Source organism: Trichomycterus rosablanca, chromosome 3 (genome assembly GCF_030014385.1).
Source record: "Trichomycterus rosablanca isolate fTriRos1 chromosome 3, fTriRos1.hap1, whole genome shotgun sequence".
Taxonomy (NCBI): Eukaryota; Metazoa; Chordata; class Actinopteri; order Siluriformes; family Trichomycteridae; genus Trichomycterus; species Trichomycterus rosablanca.
Window position 1 is genome coordinate 8,014,985 of NC_085990.1, and position 22,516 is coordinate 8,037,500.

Here is a 22,516-nt window from a genome sequence, read left to right on the forward strand (position 1 = left end):
TATCGATATCGGTGATACTGGCCCTGCATTTACTTGGTATCGGATCGATACCAAAATTCCCGGTATCGCCCACCTCTAGTATAAACACAATGTTGCTGTGTTAAAGCAGTGCAAATTACCACAGAGACACATATTTAAAGTGGCACAAACATAGCCCAATAAAACATTGTTTGATTAAAAATTTTAGTCTTGATTATTTTTGTTTATTGTGATAAAAATTTTAACGTGTTAATCGCGTTAATTTAAATTCATTAAATCACCTCAAGCTTCTCTTAATCTGTTTTACATTTGCCTGTTCGAAATCAAACAAATCAGGTACTGAGACCATCAGTGATGTGCAGTTACACAAAACTTTTATTAAAACACCTACAATAACAAAAAAGAGTCTCCATTAGAATCCAGCTGCCGGCTTCATACGTGTCAGAAGAAGCGTGTAATAGGCTGTGATCCTCTTTAGCTAGTGGGTTCCCTTGAAAACGGACAGCATTTGTTAAAGTGTAGTGGATTGGGTATGTACAAATTAGAACTAAGCAAAAAAATAAAATAAAAAATAAAAAACATTTAAATTACATGTGATTTTAATATAAAAATGAATGTAATGAATTAATGTGTGTGTGTGTGTGTTTAGGACACATATCTCGTGGATGAGAATGGAGAAACGGATAAAAACCATGTTAATTTCTTTGGACCGGACAAGATCATCTTAAACAAAGGCTATTCCGACATCCGTTTTTTTTCCGACTGTCCTCCTGCTGAAGGGGTGTGTATGAATATTCATTTACATTTTTATATAAATACATTCATTTCATTTTAACACTTATATACTCATATGGAACATACACCGATCAGCCATAACATTAAAACCACCTCCTTGTTTCTACATCCACTGTCTATTTTATCAGCTCCACTTACCATATAGAAGCACTTTGTAGTTCTACAATTACTGACTGTAGTCCACCTGTTTCTTTACATAATTTTTTCGACTGCTTTCACCCTGTTCTTCAATGGTCAGGACCCCCACAGGACCACCACAGAGCAGGTATTATTTGGGTGGTGGATCATTCTCAGCACTGCAGTGACACTGACATGGTGGTGGTGTGTTAGTGTGTGTTGTGATGGTATGAGTGGATAAGACACAGCAATGCTGATGAACCAAAAATCTCCAGCCAATCACGCCCCGTGGGCGGCGTTCTGTGACCACTGATGAAAGTCTAAAAGATGACCAACTCAAACAGCAGCAATAGATGAGCGATCGTCTCTGACTTTACATCTACAAGGTGGACCAACTAAGTAGGAGTGTCTAATAGAGTGGACAGTGAATGGACACAGGAATTTAAAACTCCATCAGCGCTGCTGTGTCTGATCCACTCATACCAGCACAACACACACTAACACACCACCACCATGTCAGTGTCACTGCTGTGCTGAGAATGATCCACCACCTAAATAATACCTGCTCTGTGGTGGTCCTCTGGGGGTCTTGACCATTGAAGAACAGCATGAAAGGGGGTTTACAAAGCATGCAGAGAAACAGATGGACTACAGTCAGTAATTGTAAAACTACAAAGTGCTTCCATATGGTAAATGTAGCTGATAAAATGGACAGTGAGTGTAGAAACAAGGAGGTGGTTTTAATGTTATGGCTGATCAGTGTATATACATTTTGTGACCTAAAGTATATGAACACCCCTCCTGATTATATTGTTACATACTATACATTACATGCTTCTGACTTTGGCAACAGTTTGGGGAAGACCTCTTTTGTTTCAGCATTTCTGTGCTCCTTTGCACAAAGCGAGTAAGATTAATACAGTGAATATAAAAACTCTCCTCTGTTACAATGGCAGGATTTTGAGATGTAAAATAAAATCAGACCAGATGAATCATTTTAGAACTTTTTCCACCTTTGATGTGGTCTATAATCTGTTCAATTCTAACAAACTGTAAAACAACTTTGCTGTAAGATGTAACTAACTAAACTAGAACAAACTTCTACTATAAGAGCTGAACTTTATATGAGGTTAATCAGAGTCACTTTAATTGATTACAGACTGAAGTTTGTGTTTGTTTATTAGGATTTTAACGTCATGTTTTACACTTTGGTTACATTCATGACAGGAACGGTAGTTACTCATTACACAAGCTTCATCAGTTCACAAGGTTATATCGAACACAGTCATGGACAATTTAGTGTCTCCAATTCACCTCACTTGCATGTCTTTGGACTGTGGGAGGAAACCGGAGCACCCGGAGGAAACCCACACGGACACGGGGAGAACATGCAAACTCCACACAGGAAGAACCTGGACCGCCCCACCTGGGGATTGAACCCAGGACCTTTTTGCTGTGAGGTGACAGTGCTGACTTATTTAACATGGGTTTGAATTTGGTTCTGTCTGAACAGAGCCACATACCAATTATAATATACAATTTTGCAAACATTTGTTAGTTTTTTTTTTGTTTTGTTTTTCCTCTAAATGAATTATTTATCTTGGTCTGATTTTTTAAACATCAAAAAACCTGCCATTTCAGCTGAAGTGTGTAGACTTTTTATTTTCACTGTGTATGCTTTAACCAGATTGGTGTTAAGGAATGCTGGTGGCAAGAGCTCTGAACTCAACCCCATTGTACACCTTCAGGATGAATGTTGTTTGCAAGCCAGATGGCTTTTCGTCCAATGTCAGTGCCTAAGCCACAAATGCATTTTTTGCCTAAATGAGCACAAACTCCCAAAGACACACTCCAATATCTTGTGGAAAGTGTTTTACAATGGGCAACTCCATAATAATGTCCATGGTTTTGAAATGGGACGTCCAACAAGTTCATGTCAGTGTCCATATACTTTATTATCTGTATACAGCTGCATTAGACCTTAACATTTAATGTTTATGTTTATTGTTACAGGAAACTGAAAAGGTTCATCATACAGGTGCATCATCATCATCATAATCCTTATCATCATCATCACTATTTCTATATTAACACAGGAGAATTTATTATTGTGTGTTTGTGTGTTTTATGACTGAAGAACATTTCTGATTTTGTTTGTATAGATTCGTGTAAGTCTGAAGACTATCGTTGTAAGAAGCCCGATGGTAAGAAACATCATCACATCACTGTTTGTGTGTTTGTTTGTTTTTTGCAACATCCTTATATGGATATAATCAGTTCCCCAGGTAGTAATCAGTTTCTCTGTTACATGCACCACAGGGTGGCACGGTGGCTAAGTGAGTAGAACTGTCGCGTCACAGCAAGAAGGTCCTGGGTTCAATCCCCAGGTGGGGCGGTCCGGGTCCTTTCTGTGTGAAGTTCTCCCCGTGTCCGTGTGGGTTTCCTTCGGGAGCTCCGGTTTCCTCCCACAGTCCAAAGACATGCAAGTGAGGTAAATTGAAGATACTAAATTGTCCAACACTGTGTTCGATATAACCTTGTGTGAACTGATGAATCTTGTGTAATGAGTAACAACTGTTCCTGTCATGAATGTAACCAAAGTGTAAAACATGACGTTAAAATCCTAATAAACAAACAAACAAACATGCACCACACATGCATGCACGCCTCTTCATTCATATTAGGAACGCAGGTAAAGAGTTTGTTAGAGTGATGTTCAGTTAGTTTCAGTGTTGCTGTGTTGGGTTCATGGCAGGAAAAAGTATGTGGACACCCGACTATAAGCTTTTTGACATCTCATAAATAACCATAGACATTCATTAATATTACCCCACTCCTCTGTGAAGGCTTTCTACAAGATGTTGGACTGTGTCTGTGGGAATTACTGCTTATTAATTCAAAAAAAGATGTGTGAGTTCAGCCTTTCCCTAACTGTTGACACAAAGGCTAAAGCAATCATTTATTGTATACAATGACCAGCCATAACATTAAAACCACCTCTTTGTTTCTACACTCACTGTCCATTTTATCAGCTCCACTTACCATATAGGAGCACTTTGTAGTTCTACAATTACTGACTGTAGTCCATCTGTTTTTTCTACATACTGTTTTAGCTTGCTTTCACCCTGTTTTTCAATGGTCAGGACCACCACAGAGCAGGTATTATTTAGGTGGTGGATGATTCTCAGTACTGCAGTGACAATGACATGGTGGTGGTGTGTTAGTGTGTGTTGTGCTGGTATGAGTGGATCAGACACAGCAGCGCTGCTGGAGTTTTTAAATACCGTGTCCACTCTATTAGACACTACTACTTAGTTGGTTCACCTTGTAGATGTAAAGTCAGAGACGATCGCTCATCTATTGCTGCTGTTTGAGTTGGTCATCTTCTAGACCTTCATCAGTGGTCACAGGACTCTGCCCATAGGGACTGTTCTCAGTCCAGCAGTGACAGTGAGGTGTTTAAAAACTCAATCAGTGTCTAATAGGAGTGTCTAGAGTGGACAGTGAGTGGACACAGGATTTAAAAACTCCAGCAGCGCTGCTGTGTCTTATCCACTCATACCAGCACAACACACACTAACACACCACCACCATGTTAGTGTCACTGCAGTGCTGAGAATGATCCACCACCCAAATAATACCTGCTCTGTAGTGGTCCTGGGAGAGTCCTGACCATTGAAGAACAGCATGAAAAGGGGCTAAAAAAGCATGCAGAGAAACAGGTGTCAGTAATTGTAGAACTACAAAGTGCTCCTACATGGTAAGTGGAGCTGATAAAAAAGACAGTGAGTGTAGAAACAAGGAGGTGGTTTTAATGTTATGGCTGATTGGTGTATAATTGACATTACACACCTGTTATAAATGGGTGGATCCACATACTTATAAAAGGATGTGAATCGTTGTGTTTTTTTTATTGCAGTCTCATTTCATTTTTGCAGGTCAGTGTGAGTCTCAGCAGCCTCGTATTGGTGAGAACCTACACAATTTCATCCCCACCTTCAATTTTATTTAATTCCTTTACAATATAAATAATAATAATAACAATAGTATTAGTAATAAGTGTGTGTATTTGTGTGTTAATGTATGTGTTGGAAAGAGTGTGTTAGTGTGTGTTTGTGTTTATGTCTGAGAGTGTGTGGGTGTTTACATGTGTTTAATGTCTGACTAAGAACGTTTCTGATTTTTATACAGGTTCATGTAAATCTAAAAAGGATGGTTGTAACAAGACCGATGGTGAGAAAATGTGTGTGTGTTTGTGTGTGTGTGTGTGTGTGCAGTGTAAACGCTACTGAAAGTTCTCACATCTGATGTGGGTAGACACATTCTTTGAACTCTTTTTTCTTTATTAGGTGATGAGAATTCAGGCCTGAGTTTCACTTACATCATTGTGATTGCTGTGATTGCTGTGATTGCCGTGATTGCTGTGATTGCTGTGATCGTGACCTGTTATAAGAAACGATGTCTGAGGCATGTGCAAAAATGCTCACACACTTCCTGGTATTGTTCATTAAAATCACACACAAATGTTTGGGTGGCGCAGCGCTCTAACGTGCTAGCACAACATTACTGAGATCCAGTTTGAATCTCAGCTGTGGCATCGACCTGGCCAGGCATCCAACATACATAACAGGCCATGTTTATTATTTTGTGTTTGACAGTAAGATCTGTTGGGTTGATGCTTCAGCCCCTCCTAATGAACAAAAATACCCCTGTTTATAAGTGTAAATAAATCTCACAAATACACAATCTACACAAAATGTACAACCCCAAATCAGAAAAAGTTGGGACAGCACGGAAAATTTAAATAATAAAAAAACACAGAGTTTCTTACATTTACTTTGACTTTTATTACATTGCAGACAGGATGAACCTGAGATATTTCATGTTTTGTCTGCTCAACTTCATTTCATTTATTAATAAACATCCATTCCTGCATTTCAGGCCTGCAACACATTCTAAAACAGTTGGGACAGTAAAGCATTTACCACTTTGTAATGTTGCCATTCCTTTTCACCACACTTAAAAGAGGTTTTAACACTGAGGACACCAAGTGATTTAGTGTTTTAGCTTTTATTTTGTCTTGTTCTTGCTGCAAACACGTCTTAAGATGTGCAACAGTACGGGGGCGTCGTTGCATTTTTTTTTTAATTCTCTGTTGGGGACAGGTCAGGACTGCAGGCAGGCCAGTCCAGTACCCGTACCCTCTTCTTCCACAGCCATGCCTTTGTAATGTGTGCCTCCAAGCCCAGAGAAGTCGACACTGCTTCTGGACATGATTAACATAAGGCTTCTTTTTTGCACAGTAAAGTTTTAAGTGGCATTTGTGCAGTAACTCTGTATTGTAGAGCTTGACAAAGGTTTGCCAAAGTAATCCCTCACCCATGTGGTTATATCAGCTATTGTTGAGTGGCGGTTATTGATGCAGTGCCGTCTGAGGGATCAAAGATCACGGGCGTTCAGCTTAAGCTTGCGCCCTTGGCCTTTATGCACTGAAATTCCTCCCGATTCCTTGAATCTTTTAATGATATTATGCACTGTAGAGGGAGAAATATGCAAATCCCTTCCAATCTTTCTTTGAAGTAGATTGTTTTTAAACATTCAATCATCATTTTCTCACACATTTATTGACAAACTGGAGATCATCTGATCATCTTTGCTCATCAGAGACTTTCCTGGATGCTGCTTTTGTACCAAACCATGATTACAATCACCTGTTGACATCACCTGTTTGGAATTACATCATTATTTAGTTTTTTCACCTCATTACTAGCCCTAAATTGCCCCCGTCCCAACTTTTTTGGAATGCAGGAATGGATGTTTGCAGGAAATGCAGGAATGGATGTTTATTAATAAATGAAATGTAGTTGAGCAGACAAAACATGAAATATCTCAGGTTCAAATTGTCTGCAATCAAAAGTCAAAGTAAATGTAAGGAACACTGCATTTATATTTTATTTGCATTTTCCATACTGTCCCAACTTTTTTCTGATTTGGGGTTGTATATCATCAATGTACTTTTTTTTTTTTTACATTTATTTATGACCACTTTACACCTCATACTTTCTCTCAGTATGAAAAACTAAAATATTTTCTGTTCATTTTAGGAACCGCCAACCTGATGTTACCACCGCATCTAGCAGCACCAGTGATGCTAATGACAATGAGCTGCACTTAATCTCAGATTCCGACAAGTAATTATTATTTTGCTGGCTGTGTGTTTTAGCTTCAGTGCTTTCTATTTTTATATTTTTAAGCATGTTTACTTTTTTTAGCAGGGTGACATGTTAGCTTTATATTAAGGTTTTCTGCAGTCTTTTAAAAACATGTTTATTTAAGAAGACGCCATCATGAGGTTGTCAATGTTAATGCTAACGAGATTGGACTTCAGCTAATCACTGATTGTAATTTTTGTTTTGCGGAGTGTGTTTTAGCTTTTTAATGGTAGCATGAATCTGCAAGGCTAAAACAAATGGGTCAGGGTGTTAGAAATTCAGCCGAATTCAGGAGCCAGGAGACCGCCAGTCTTCAGGAGTAGAGTAGTTTATTAACACATACAGATAGATGTATGGGCACAGCTTGGAAGACCGACAAAAAATCTAACTACATATATTTTGGGAAGACTTTATATACACTAGAAATAAGGGGAGGATTAGAAAGAAAGAGGAGGAGGTCAGGGGGGCAGGAATGACCATGCAGAGGGGGACTGCAAAAGGTGACCAAAAGGTTGGGCTAGGGTAATAAAAGGGTGCTGGTTTTATTATGGGTAATACAGGAGATAACAAAAGGGCTTTGGGCTTAATAACACAATTAGGTGTGGGTAGACAGGATTGGGTGTGTGTAGGAGACAGGGAGTGGGGTGATACAGGATGGGGGATCAAACAGGAGGGTTCATTTCAATATACAAAATGTAAGAAAAGGGGGATAATTTCTCTTAAGGGGGAGTTTGGTTATTGAGGTAGGACGTCGTATTGAATTCTGAATTAAAAGTCCATCAAGGAACTAATAATATAAGATACACTATATGACCAGAAGTATGTGGACACTTTCTTTAATTATGGACGTGCCAGTGCTAAAAGGCGTGTAAAATCAATTGTATGCAATAAATTATATGTTTTGAACTTTCCATTCAAAATCGTGTGGAATGCCCTACCAGAAAATATAAGTGCTACATACTATTGGTCATATAGTGTATATACTTAATATTTATGTTATATATAAATAATGATCAAGTTACAGTTGTGGTCAAAAGTTTATAGCCACCTGTTGGGGATTAGAGGATAATTCACAGGATTTTTGTGATTTCTGCAACTGTTCTTTTTCTGTTACCAAATGATTAGGAACACATACCTCTATGATCTGTTAAAGCATAGTGCACCACTACAGAGTGTTAAAACTTGTGAGTTTGAATCTCAGCAGAGCCACCGACCTCCACGCTAACACAATCAGAAAAAAAGTGTAGTGAAACTCTTTTTATATAGGCACAGAGAAGTCCCGCTACAATAAATCATAATCAATAATGAGGAATTATTGATTGAGACCATGGTACAAAGTTACATGTCATTATTAATTAATCATCTATTCATTTTTTTTTTTCAACTTTTTTCCCCCAAATCTTCCCCCCTAATCTAGTCGTGTCCAATTACCCTGATTGTGTTCGCTACACTGATTCGACCCTTCACCGCTGACTGAGGATGCCTCTCAACTGACATATGCCCCCTCTGGCACGTACAGTCAGTACAGACTGCATTTCTCACCTGCACGAGTTGAGTTCATACACCGACGGGCACTGTGTACGGAGGGCCACACCCCCATCAGCATTATTCCTCAGCCCTGTGCAGGCACCATCAGTCAGCCAGCAGGGGCCACAGTTGCACCAGTTATGAGAACCTATGATCTGACTTATTACCCCTAACCCTGAACAACAGCCAATCGTTGTTCATGCTGCCGCCCAGCCCAGTTGGAAGGCAGAGCTGAGATTTGATGCGATGTATTCGAAACCCCAACTCTGGTGCACTAGCGTACTTTACCGCTGTGCCACCTGAGCGGCATCTATTTATTTTTAAAAATACATGTATAAAAGGTTTTTAGACTCAATGTTTCAATCATTTAGTCACAGAAAAAAAAGTTTCAGAAAGTGTGTGGTGTATGTAAACTTTTGACTAGGTATATGGTGTACTTAATACTTTAAAACTAAAGCCTCTGCCAACATGAATTTAAACTGACATCATTCTGCCAAATAAAACAAGCCGACGACATTGATAAAACATCAGGAACACAAAAGCACCAAATCTTACAGACATCAGGGAGTTGTTCAACAAGCGGTAAAATCTAAATCTACACCTGTGAGGCACTGTAAGTGTCCAACCGTATCCTGAAAATCCTTCAGAATAGCGATTACAATGGTGCAAATTATCCACTTTAGCATGGTCCACATTAGGTGTCATGTCCCTCTGTGGTGCCTATATTGGCTGGCAGATGGGGCACAGAGGCACAGCAGCATGTGATCTGTTAATCTCTCATAATTGACATTCACTTGTTCCTCATGAGCATTGATTCACTCTAGGTGGAAGTTTTCCTCTATAACCTGGTTTCTCCCTGTAATTCTTGTCATCTTCTCTGTTTGCACACTTGCTTTTCTCTAAAGCCATGATGCCAGGTTGCAAGTCTCATTCTGGCCTTGTGGCATTTTGAGCCTTGTAATGGAACAGCACTGGGAGAATGGATTATCCCAGTAGTGGCAAGATTTTTGTTTTCCAAAGCTGACCCACAGATAAAAAGACTTAGAATCCAGCCCTGTTACATCCCCGGTTGCGATCACAATCAGTTCTGTACAAATCTAAACTTTAGAAGCTATAAAAAAGTTATTATTATAAAAAAGTATTACAGGACCTTTAATAAAAAGTTCAATTCAACCCTAACTAATAAAATAATCAGCTAACCATTCTATGTTTATACAATTCATGTATTTAAGCCAAAGACAAACCATTTTTTCATTAGTGTCTGAGTGTCTTTTTTCTTTCATTCTGTCTATGGTGGAAGTGCTTACTCTGAGCATGCATAAACAAAGAAGCTAAACCTGCTAGCGTAAGGCATAGCTAGTGAAGAAGAGTGGACGTTAGTAGGGTTTTATCTAATTTAGTTTAAAAAAAAAAAGATCAATATTCAAACTTCACTTTTATGTTGGCAAAGGCTTTAGAAGTACACAATTAATATTAAATTCATGATTATTAAAATGTATTTTATAATAATAATATGATTAATAATAATAATACATCTATTTTATATATAATAGCAATATCAGTAACAATATTGTGTGCAATGATATTGTTTATTGAAATTGTTAAACGTTTTTATCTAAAGTAACCTACAATTGCAAGCACATAACAGTTGTAGCCTAGTGGTTAAGATACTGGACTAGTAATCAGAAGGTCGCTGGTTCAAGCCCCACCACTGCCAGGTTGCCACTGTTGGGCCCTTAACCCCTCAATTGCTTAGACAGTATACTGTCACAGTAATATAAATATATATATATATTAAAATATAAATACATAAAACAAAGCAATGAGGGGGAAAGGACCTCGCTCTAGGGCCCAACATCTGCAACAGGGGATTGTGGAACTGGATTCAGCAACCATCCAATTGCCACTACAGTACCCTAACACTGTAGTACTCCAAAGAAACCATTGCCTTGTTTAGAAAACCAACCAGACTTTTATTCTCAGCTTGTGTGTTTTTAAGTTTGAATTGATAATCCTGTATGAAATTATTTGTTGTTTTAAATTCTATTTGCTTGCAAATCATGCTGGAAATTAAATAAATAATGAATTATTCTATACTTATGTTTTGTTTGCTTTGCTTAAACACAACCAGTAAAGTTTTTTAACAAGTAAAGTGTGTCTGTGCTTTGTGTTTATCAAGGTGTATTTAAGATATTATTCTTTACTTGATAATGTTAATTATACAGATCATGAGAAACCAGGACACCTCAGGGCTTTCTACATGTTACTAATGCCAAGGCTAGGCTAATTAGCCAGCCTGCTAGCTAAGTGCTAACATCACCATTCAAAATATTGACTATGGAATATTTCTTCTGTTTGGCTTCTGGTAAATTTAGAAATCACTGAAAATATAATGATGTGAACTGACGATCTGATACTGAACTCTCGCTCTAGACCTGTAGCATCCAAGGTAATGGTAGGACTGCTGTTTTTTGTTTTAGGCTTGGTGTGTTTCAGTCTAAAACAGGTCTGTGTGATTACCACTGGTCTGTACCAAGAGTCCTCAGTCTGTTGACTGTGGGCCATTTACAGCATGGCACACATGAAGGTGCATCTCAAATCACTAGTACTGTAGACCAGTTATTGCCGGATCTGTTACAGAAAACGGTCCTGTATTAGCGCATTTGTTCAATTTTTGGGTCTGAATTGTTTTGTCCTGATGAAACAGAAACCATAATTATGGTTGCACTTTTTAAAATGTATATTTTAGGAATTTAGCAGACACTTTTATACACACTCCAGTAAATTTTGCACAGGGACCTGACAGTGGTAGCTTGGCTGTGGTGGGGCCTTTTTTATTAACAGTCCACTACCTCAGTCATTGAGCAACCACTGTGCAAAATAGAAAAAAAAAACACCTGGATGACCCCATAACATTTTGTGATGGTATTGATTATACAAAAGTAAAAAACTCAAAGAGTAAAAGTGCCTAGATGACTTGATATACATGATGACAAGCCAATGATTCAAAGTTCAAAAGCAAATCTATTCCTAATGGCTCAAAAAAACAAAATGAATGTTTTGGAGTTTTTAAACAGGCAGTTTAGGCTTAAAAGCACAGCAATGTGACTTCATTTCTGCACAGTGATTTAAAAGACTTATATTCAGTTAGCTAATATGTTCCTTTCACACAGAGTGTTGGATACCCTTTTTTCAACCAACTGAAAAAATTTAAACAAAAACTTTTTGTTTACTCAGGATGTCTTTGTGTTCTATTAAATGTACCTTGAAGATTAGAAACAAGGAATCAGGAAGGGAAACTTTTCTGTCTCCAATTTATTACTTTTGAAACTATGTAAGTTAATTTTAAGATATGTAAAATATTTTAGGTAAATTTTCTCTGGTTAAATGATAAAGATTTGTTGGTGTGTTTGTTGGTGGGATTAAAACACAACCTTTAATTTGAATGGAAAAGTGTAAAACTTCTCCTTAGCTAAAAGCAGAAAGCTTATGATCCATCTGGATACCAACCAACATCCTACATGGACCAACATCTGGCTTCCATTAACCATATCTGGGCTGCTGTCCAAATGCACAACAAGCTAAAATGTGTACATATTCAAATTCTGACTCATCTGTAGCAATGTGAGCCTGTGTGATTCTGTTCATAAATCAAACATTAATGTCTTGTAGTTTCTCTTTTTTACTATAATGTAGTTACATTTAGTTACAAGGAATAAAAAAAATATAAGGAAAAAAAAGTCAAATTAAAAATAAATAATAGTGAAAAAAGCAATAAAACTGGGGTTTTTTCCAGAACAAGGCAGTAATCACAGCATATGTTGGGAGAAACACACCCCTCCAATATTCAGATATGCTCAAAGTATTAAAGAGTATATAAAAAATGAAAGAGATCAAGCCGTTTTAGAAAAAAAATTATTTTATTTCCAGTTGTTTGTTCCCCCCCCCCACCCCCCACAAGTAAACTTGTAAATAAAAAAAATAAAAATAAACAATACCATGAAAATGTAAAAAAATATCAAACAGAAAATAATGTTATATAATTACATAATTATTATTAAACATTAACATTAATATTAATAAGAACAATACTAAGAACAATACTAAAAATAAAAAGAGGATGAGAGCGGAGTGTAGATCCACATGCACACTCGAGTATACCTGCTTTCTTACAGCAAGTCACTAGAAAAAATTTTGCTTTTTTAAAACTTTTCACCCAAAAATCAAATGTTTGGGTTTTTTTCTTCATATTCAGCTACATGCAAAGACAAAAAGAGAAATTGTAAATTGGTTGTTTGCTCCTAAACATCCGAGTGTGCAAAACTGACAATGTTTAATTTTACATTAATGATCAGATGTTGATCCAACATCCATTTCCATATTAGTGTCCAAACTGTTCACATTACCGGGCTACAAAGGTAAGTGAAACCTCCATAACTTTCAGTACACATACCCATAATCCCACAAGGCTCAGGCTTTACACTGACAGGCCAACACATTAGGCTCACGTTCACATTAGTTAACATGTTGAATGCAGCAAAGACCACTGACAGGTTGGTGGGTGGTCAAGACTCATTGTTGTCGGAGAGAATAAGTGCTATAGCGCCTAGTACAGAAGATTTAGAAAAAGAAGATTTACTCTGGATCAAACTGCACATCAGAGCAATGGAAGAAGGTCGACTGGTCCAACAAATCCTGTTTTCTGTGCGTTTACCAGTGGAAGAGATGAACCAGGATGCATTGTTGGACGATCCACCTCACACAGACAGAAGTTGAAGGAGCTGGTGTGTCCCAATACTTTTACTCAACACTGTTTCACCTTTATTCCCTCATCAAACCACCATCATGTTCACAAAACCTTGTCCTATTTTCCTAAGTCTAAATAACCAAGATTGTATGTGAGTATAAGCCTGATGAGCCTGGTGTAACTGCAGCGCCCTCTAGGGCTAAAAAAATTCAATACAAATCATTGATTCTACTGTAGATCATTGTGCATGTGAATTATCATTACTGATACTGATCTTAGCCAATCAGTCATGCTGTAGGAATCTGATTATGGTAGCAGTGTGTAATGGGATGTGATGTGTCAGTAGAGCACACTCGGACCATCACACTGGTCTTGTGTTACTGTGTTAAAGTGTGTGTTGTGTGTTGAGAGTTCACTTTGTATAAGTGTGCACTCCTCTTACACCCCTCACTCTGTTATTTGCACTTTTCCCGATCATTTTCTTTTTTGATGGTTACAGCGTTTTGTCGCTCTCCTTCTTCAGGTGGCTGCAATGTGAAACAGAGATCAACATCAGCCAGTGTGTATACATGCACTGAATAATTGGGTACAACAAAATAAACGGATTAGGGGCTCTACTTAGGCAAAACGTGCCAACTTCATTGCACACAAGCATGTCATGAAGCCCAACTACACTCTTACACTCACTGAGCACTGGTACGTACATTCAGTGATTATTTTATATGCTACAACTACCATACAGATAAACTTTGTGGGTATACAATCATTAACTGTAGCTCATCTGCTGCTCTGTGCAGATGTGTTTTCACATCCCTGTACCACATTTATCAATTAAAAGAGACCCCAAAAGGACCTACACCAAACATGTCACTATCATGACAATGACATGGTAGTGTGTGTTGTTCTGGTATGAGTAGTACTAGGTGCAGCACCGTTGTTGAGATATTTGTACATACCAGATGGGTGTAATGAACATAGGGAAAATTAAGTGTGTGTGTGTGTGCATACCTGTAGTACTCCTCCTGGGTGAGGGAGTGGTGGTGGTGGTGAATCCACTGCTGTTCCAGTGCCAGTCTCTGGATCTGTAGCTCTGTGTTCTGGTGGTGCATGGAAGAGTGAGGAGGTAAATCACGGAATGGTGCACCTACACATGCAAAAACACACACACAGGAGTCAGAACATCAACCAACTCTGCTGCACAGTTTAGTATCAGTAGTCTAAAGATCAGAAGGACAGTGTATAAATCATAATGCCTGGAACAGAGAAGATGAGGTGGACGGGTGATGCCACATCTCCTACAGAGCTGTTGGATTTTTGGCTTTGGTATTAGCAGAGGTGTAAGTTATTCTTCTTTCACATGTATACAAACCTGAACAGATATCACAATGAACTACCCTGAACATGCTAAAGCTAATGGCTTAAGTAAGCTAGACCAGTCAGCTGAAGACTATGCAGCTTCCTTTGGTGAGTCTCTAGTCATAGTAGATGAACTTATGTAGATGGTATTTTTAACATGTTTCGGTGAGACAGCGTTAGTCATTTGACCAGAATGAACTTTATAAATATAAAAACAAAAACATAAGAAATAGTAGAAATTAAGACCCAGGTTAAATTGGTATGAATTAGACTAAGGTAGTAGATTAATGTATCCAACAAGTACCTTAACCTCCAAAATGTACGCTACTTTAAACCCTTTTCCCCTCTTTTAGCATTTTTTCCAATTTGGATTTACTCAGTTCCACTGTGGAGTGGTCAGTGATGGATTGTTAGTGATGGGTTCTTACAGGTGCACCTGACTACAGAACTCTATACTTTTTGACCACCCATGCCAGCACATTGACCAGACACTAGAAGTCACTGTACCAACAGTAAGACATTTCAAAAATATAATAAAAAAGCAGTGCAACTGTAATTTGACCCAAATCTACACAATCATTTCCTCTGACCTAAACAGTATCAAAAGCAGCATGGTGTGTGTTACCAAAGAGTTGTTGTCGTAGTACGTCGCTCTCTGTAAGTGGGTGTGTGATGATGGATCCTGGATATGGTAGCCGTGGTAACGAAGCTCCCGTTGTTAGTGGATCTATAAGCGGGTGCACGCCACTAGCTGCTGTACAAATATTTTTAAGAAGAACAAGATTTAAATGAAACTTTCTAAACATCCCAGTAAACAATATCCACATGGTGTACTAGCCTTAAACTCCCTAAAGCTTCCAACTGTCTTTTCACCTGGTGTTCTTGCCTTTAGCTCCTCAAAGCTGTCCACCTAGTCCTAACACTAACATTTTTTTTACCCAGGACAAGGTGTTCTGTTCCAAAGCTATCTGGGCGGCACAATGGCTCGGTGGGTAGCACTGTCGCCTCACAGCAAAAAGGTCCTGGGTTCGATTCCCAGGTGCAGCAGTACGAGTCCTTTCTGTGTGGAGTTTGCATGTTCTCCAGTGTCTGTGTGGGTTTCCTCCCACAGTCCAAAGACATGCAAGTGAGGTGAATTGAAGATACAAAATTGTCCATGACTCTGTTTGACATTAAAAACTTGAACTGATGAATCTCAGGGCAGTTGTAGCTCAGTGGTTAAGGTACTGGACTAGTAATCAGAAGGTTGCTAGTTCAAGCCAGACCACTGGCAAGTTGCCACTGTTGGGCCTTTGAGCAAGGCCCTTAACCCTCAATTGCTTAGATTGGATACTTTTACAACTGTACATCGCTTAGGGTAAAAGCGTCTGCTAAATGCTGAAAATGTAAATTACATCTACTTGGCCCTAGACCTGAACTCTCTGAATCTGTCCACCTGTTCCTACCCTGGTCAGTCTGAAGACCTTAGTGTGTGCACATGTGTGTGTTTGTGTGTGTGTGTGTGATAGTTACCTGTATCTTGCTGATGTAGATGCAGGTGAGAGTGAATGTGTGAGTGCTGGTGATGATGTGGAGTCACGTTCAACATCTGCAGTCGCCCCAGAGGTTCTCCTGCATTGCCTCCTCCTGAAGAACTGCCTCCTGTAGAAGCCCCAGATGTTGTGACACCTCCTCCACTTCCTCCTCCTCCAGTAGATGCTCCTCGTTCTCTCTCTCCACTTGAGTGAACTCTTTCTCTCTCCCTCTCTCTCTCCACACTCCGAGCTCTCTCTGTACTGGGTGAAGTCCGAATTGGGGTGGAGTAACCTTCAGGTGCAGGGGGCTGGGTGGGATGGGAGGAGTGAGGTGAGGGGAGATGGAGAGAAGAGGACGTAGGAGGGGGCGGAGGTGGAGGGGGGGCAGGAGGAGGCGGAGGAGGGGCTGGACCTGTGGGGGTAACTGTGGGAGGGGCATGGCTGGGAAGAGATGGTGGTAATAAAGAGGAAGTGGGTGGAGTTGATAAAGGCTGAGGGATGGGATTTGGATTTCTTGCCACTGTAGCGAGGACCGGAGGGGGCGGTGCTGGAGGTGGAGGTGTCCCATAAATGGCTACATCACTGGCTGATGCTCCATTCCCGGCCCCGCCCCCTAGCAGTAAAGCATGTGAATGAGAGTGTGTATGCGAGTCAAATTCACTCTTGAAGTCAAACCCAGACTTCACTCGCTCTCTGTGAGCAGCCACATGGGGAAACCCCACCCCTCCAAGGCCAGCCCCCAGACCTGCCATTCCACCTGGCCCGGGCCCTGTCACATGCGCTGCTCCTGGATGGCCGTGGCCTCCCTCCAGTCCAGATCCATAAAGGAATCCAAGGATGGCCGCAGCAGTGGCAGCATCGGCAGGAAGGTGATGCGGATGAGCAAGGGCAGGGTTTTGGAACTGGGGTAGAAACAGGGAGGGGTGGACGTGAGGGTGAGAGTGTGGATGTGGATAGGGGTGAAAATGAGCTGGGGCTCGACTGGCATGACCAAGTGGTGACATTGTATGAGGACGGGCATATTCGCTCAGAGTCCTCAAGGCTGGCGTGTCAGGTCCTAGATATGGACCAAGACCCCCAACAGATGGAAGGAGAAGCGAGTGAGGGATGGAGTGAGGGATGGAAGGATGGAGAGAGTGGGCATGGGAAGGGTGGAGTGAGTGGGGTGGGTGATGGGCAGTGTGATGGGTAGGGTTTACGCAGGAAGAAGAGGATGAGGAAGGATCCAGAATAATGGAGGAGGAAGGTGAGAAGAAGAGAGACGAACCCTGACGGGGGACAGCACCTGGGTTACTCTCTTTCTGCTAAAAACAGAGGAAGATACAAAGCAACAAATTATGTTAACCTGTTAAAATGACTGTTGGATAATTGACCTCTTCTCTCCATTTGGTCCTACAGCGATTTTTAGATTTCTGATACCTTTAGTAACCCAACATGAACTTGAAAAAAGTAGTTTGGGGCACCCACGAAACCAAATTTGTGCTACAAATAAAAGCCATGAATTTGTTTATCACCTCACCCTACCCCTAAGGTGTCATAAGTTATGTACTTACCTGCAAGTGCCTTTCCAGGTCTCTCTCTCGCTCTCTCTCTCTTTCTCTCTCCCTCTCTCGTTCTCTCTCTTTCTCTCTCAGTTCCCGGGCTCGCTGCTCCACCTCTCGTCGGGCCCGTTCTATTGCCTCGTTTCTTTTTTTCCACAGTTTAGATCCATCCAGCGGGATGAAGAGAACATCGGTACGTGCACAGGAATTTGCACTGCCACGATCTAGAACCCTGTGGAACCTGAAATGTACACAAGGTTTATACGGTCATGAAAATCTTGGAAAATATTGGAGCAAGTAAAAAGTAACAGTCTATCCACTTAAGAGGCTGGCACCACGGCCGCTCAGGTGGCGCAGCGGTAAAAACACACACTGGAACCAGAGCTGGATCTCGAATACATCGTATCGAATCTCAGCTCTGCCTGACGGCTAAGGCTAAGCGGCCACATGAACAACAATTGGCCTGTTGTTCATATATGGGCGGGACTAACCCGGATGGGGTCTCTCTCCCATGACTGGTGCAATTACGACCTCTGCTGGCTGATTGATGGCGCCTGCACAGAGATGAGAAAAGAGTGCTCTCAGGGTGTGTCTCTCCGTACACAACGCTCCGTACACAAGTGGCGACTTGCCAGTCTTCTGGCTTGAACTAGCAACCTTCTGATTACTAGTCCAGTACCATAACCACTAGGCTACAACTGAGATTCACCCTGAGATTTATCAGTTCAAGTGTTAATGTCAAACACAGTTATGGACAATTTTGTATCTTCAATTCACCTCACTTACATGTCTTTGGACTGTGGGAGTAAACCCACGCAGACACGGGAGAATATGCAAACTCCACACAGAAAGGACACGGACTGCTCCACCTGGGAATCGAACCCAGGACCTTGGATAGACTGATACTTAGCTACGAACAGTATCAAAAGTAAAGACAATATACTGTTGTGTTTATTATTTGTAGTCTGTTTCCCTGTGCTCTCTGACAACTTCTGCTGGTTGCACAAAACTTGTATCTGTCAAGAACCTGGCAAGGACCAAGGCACCACAGAGACTCAGACTTGTGACTCGTGGTTGTGGTTTAGGCAGTAGTCCGCTAGCTTAGTAGATTTCTACATGACCTGAGTGTCCATATTGTTTATTTCTTTAAGCTTACATTAGTGATCAGAACAGCAGTCCAAAATGTTATGCCTAATTAAATGTCTTACCGAGCTGATTGGCTGGCATGAATTGGAATATCGATTGGCTTTGGCTCAGGGGAGGGGCTTCTGAGGACAGTAGGTGGACTCTCAGTCTCCACTCTTTCTTCTATTGGCTCCTCCTTTATGACAGGCGGTGGCTGGGGGCAAGATGAAGAGTCAGCTGGTCCATCTGCTCCTGTCGACGCATTACTAGGTGGAACTACCGGGTTGCAGAGATGTGGTTGGATTTTAGAGGGCGGAGGTGAATGCAACTGCACATTACTGGTAGCACTACTGTTGCTATTTGTATTGTTGGCTGTTGAAGTGTTGCTGTGGCTATTGTTGCCATGGTAAGTGCCAGAAAAAGGGACATTACTGTTTAAAGTGCTGTGATAAGGGGCAGGTCTGCACCCGGAAAGACTGGAAGTGACCACACCTGAGGCAGAGGGTGCAGAAGGTGATGTAAAGGGTGGAATTCCTCCCATCTGATTTTTTGAAGGGCTAGGAAGTGGAGAATGAGGAGTTGGCGGACTCTGATTGGACAAAGGGTACTGCCCTGGGCGAGTCTGACTGGCTGGGAGTGTCGAAGTAGGTTGCGGCAAAGGTTGCTGGCTGTGGGAAGTTGGAGGAAAGGAGGTAAGAGAGGAATTTCCATGTCCGGAGGAAGATGAAGATGGGGAAAGAGGTGGTGGATGACTGCGATTGGAATAAAGGGAAGATGGAGCAATGCTTTCTCTCTCTCTTTCTCTTTCACGCTCTCTGGATTGAACACCCAAGCCCGATTGGACCATGTAATGCGAGTGGGAAACTGGAGGTCCTCCAGCAAAATCCCGGCCGAGATTTGCAGGAATTCCAGTGGGACTTGGGTATTCTCTGGAAGAACCAGGATGAGGAACAGAAGGTTGAGCCCCTGTTGGAGGATATTCCTTGGCCCCTGATGGGGGGTATTCCCTTAAAAATTGTGCAGTAGTGGAAGGATCTGACCCAGAAGAGGGGCCTTGGGAGCATGGCCCTTGAACCACTTGCTCCACTGAAGCCTGAAAGTCTTTGTTTGGTGTGGCTGAGATGTTCTGCGGGGAGCTAGATGATAAGTTAGTGCTTGAGGTGCTACCTGTATTGTTGCTACTCCCTGTTTCCCTAATCTGCCCTGCAAACTCACCCCATCTCCCCTCTTTATCTCTTGGGTGACACCCACTTGTACCTCCTGGAGCACATGCCACTCCAGGTCCAAAGTCCCGATTCTGTGCTATGTGTTGCTGGTTCTGGTTCTGCAAGGGAAAGTCTCTTGTAGCATCACGCTCTCGGAACATGGGTCGGAATTCCCGACCTACGGAAAGCCCATCTCGGTTTAGTACTCCAAAATCTCGGTTCTGTCCAGGCACTGTAGTACCAAAATCAGTTCCTGAATTAGAACTGGTGGCTGCACCAGCAGCAGTGGCAGTGCCATCTTTGATCCCAAGGTCTCTTGGAGACCTTTCCCTCTCAATCAGACTGGAATACCGTGGCATGTAGTCCCTGTGTGAGTGAGGTGGTTGCGTTTGGGGTGGTTGTGTGTGGGCTGGGTGTGGGTGAGGCAGGTAGGGAGGATGGGAATTGTGACGGTTAGAAGAAGGGGGGTTGTAAACTGAGGGCAGTTGTTGCTGTTGCACAGGTGCATGATGGACACCTGGATAACGTGAATAACCCCAATTTCCAGAGCAACCAGCAGCATTGCCTGACCATGTAGTAGGACTATAGTGATGCGGGTGTCTGGTGGGTGGGGCCTGCTGAGGTAAGGAGGTGGCCTGTGGCATAAGAGAGGGTGGAGTCTTGTCACATTTTTCCACCTTTTCTAGTTTCACATCCCCTGGAGTCCCTGGCCCTGTATCCAGAGGTTTGAGAGCTGGTGGAGGTGGGAGTGCAGATGAAGGGGAGTGGCTTAAACTGATACTTCCTTGTGGATACTCCCCACCCCCAATTGTCTTTCCTCCACACTGAGAGGAAATTTTGGGGTTGACACTGATGCGGCTGCAGCCATGAAACGCTTCATCGCTCAAAGGGCCGGAGAACTCCATCTTGGGCTGCATTTTTGACTCAATCGCAAAGTATGACTTCCTGCTGTCAGTCAGTGGACCAACAGATGAAGGTGATTTCAACGGCGATGAATCAATCTCAACACATTCCTCAGTGTCCCTAGGTTCTACACCCCCACTATCACCCCCTTTTGCTACTCCTCCTGATTTAGGACCCACTCCTTCTTTCGATTTAACTGCTTGCTTTGGTGAGTCTGGCGAGTCTGATTCAGAGTCCAAACTAGCCAATGGTGAGCCAGTGAGACTCGGCGAGGACGATCGATTGTCCTGATCGATGTCCCGTCCACTGCTAATGCTACTGCTACTATTAGCCAAGCTTCCACCAGCCGAGCTGCGGCTGGCTTGTGATTGACCATCTTCATTGTCACTTTCCCGAGAATGGGTGTTGCTTGAGGTCGGGTGAGGTGTAGAAGCTGTAGTCCCTGTCGAATGTGTCGAAGTTGGGGCACTGGTCAACGAATCCTGGCGGTACAAAATTTAAATGAATGCATTACTAGGTAGAAGTGAAGTGAATTAATGGTGGGAAGCAATGACCAAAAGACATCTAACATAATCTGCATTTAACTTTACCTGGACTTTGGGTCTCTTTGGTGGAGGAAGAGTGCGTTCTCCATCACTTTCGGATGAATCGGGTGGTCGTCTGGGAAAGCAGCTGAGCTCTTCTCCAGCAGCTCTCTGCTAAACGTATTAAAATTACATTTGTAGTTTATATAATGGGGTGGCAGCTTGGGTATTATCTTCAATGTTTTCAGAAAGGCTCCAGACCCACTGTGACAGTGACCATAAAATCTTTTTAAAAACTAATGACTTGTAATAATTAAATAAATATAGATGTTGGTCATTTTTTATAAATCTGTCAGTAAAAAGAATAGCTCACACTTTGAATTACTACTTTCTACAGTATCTGTGGGAAAACTATGTGGACACTCTAATTAATGAGTTAAATGAATGTCCTGTCTATCCAACTGTCTGTCTGTCAAGCTGTATCTCTCAGTCCAACTATCTGTCTGTCCAACTGTATCTGTCTGTCCAGCTATATGTCATTTCAATTGTATTTGTCAGTCCAACTGTTTGTCCAACTGTGTTGGTCTGTCTAAGTGTATCTGTCTGTACAACTGTATTTGTCAGTCTGACTGTAAGTCCAGCTGTAATTGTCACTACATCTCTAATTGTCTGCCCAACTGAATGTCTGCCAAATTGTATGTATGTCAAACTGTATGTCATTCCAATTGTGTTTGTCAGTCCAACTGTATTAGTCTGTCTAACTGTATCTGTCTATACAACTGTATCTGTCAGTCAGTCTGACTGTAAATCCAACTGTAATTGTCACTTCAACTCTATTTGTCTGTCCAACTTTCTGTCTGTACAACTGTATCTGTCATTCAAACTGTATTTGTCAGTCTGACTGTCTGTCTGTGCGATCTCTTACATCTCACTGTCTGTCTGTCTTTTTAAATTTTTCTGTCTGTTTTAAA

General features: G+C 41.4%; 1 protein-coding gene across 2 annotated transcripts in view; it reads right to left on the reverse strand.

Moving 5' to 3' along the window:
* Window positions 1–12,586: 12,586 nt before the first annotated feature.
* The window catches only part of atn1 (atrophin 1), a 13,297-nt gene continuing 3,367 nt past the window's right edge, over window positions 12,587–22,516 (reverse strand). Inside the window, exons 4-10 of one of the 2 annotated variants that reach the window (XM_062992580.1) lie at window positions 21,612–21,716; window positions 18,997–21,503; window positions 17,801–18,029; window positions 16,246–17,551; window positions 15,359–15,487; window positions 14,386–14,521; window positions 12,587–13,904 (exon numbers count right to left, since the gene is read on the reverse strand). In XM_062992580.1, the coding sequence (XP_062848650.1) occupies window positions 13,871–13,904; window positions 14,386–14,521; window positions 15,359–15,487; window positions 16,246–17,551; window positions 17,801–18,029; window positions 18,997–21,503; window positions 21,612–21,716 (4,446 nt within the window). In that variant the 3' untranslated portion in view covers window positions 12,587–13,870. Of the gene's footprint in view, window positions 13,905–14,385; window positions 14,522–15,358; window positions 15,488–16,245; window positions 17,552–17,800; window positions 18,030–18,996; window positions 21,504–21,611; window positions 21,720–22,516 lie in introns of both variants that reach the window. The other variant, XM_062992579.1, reaches the window with a different exon arrangement.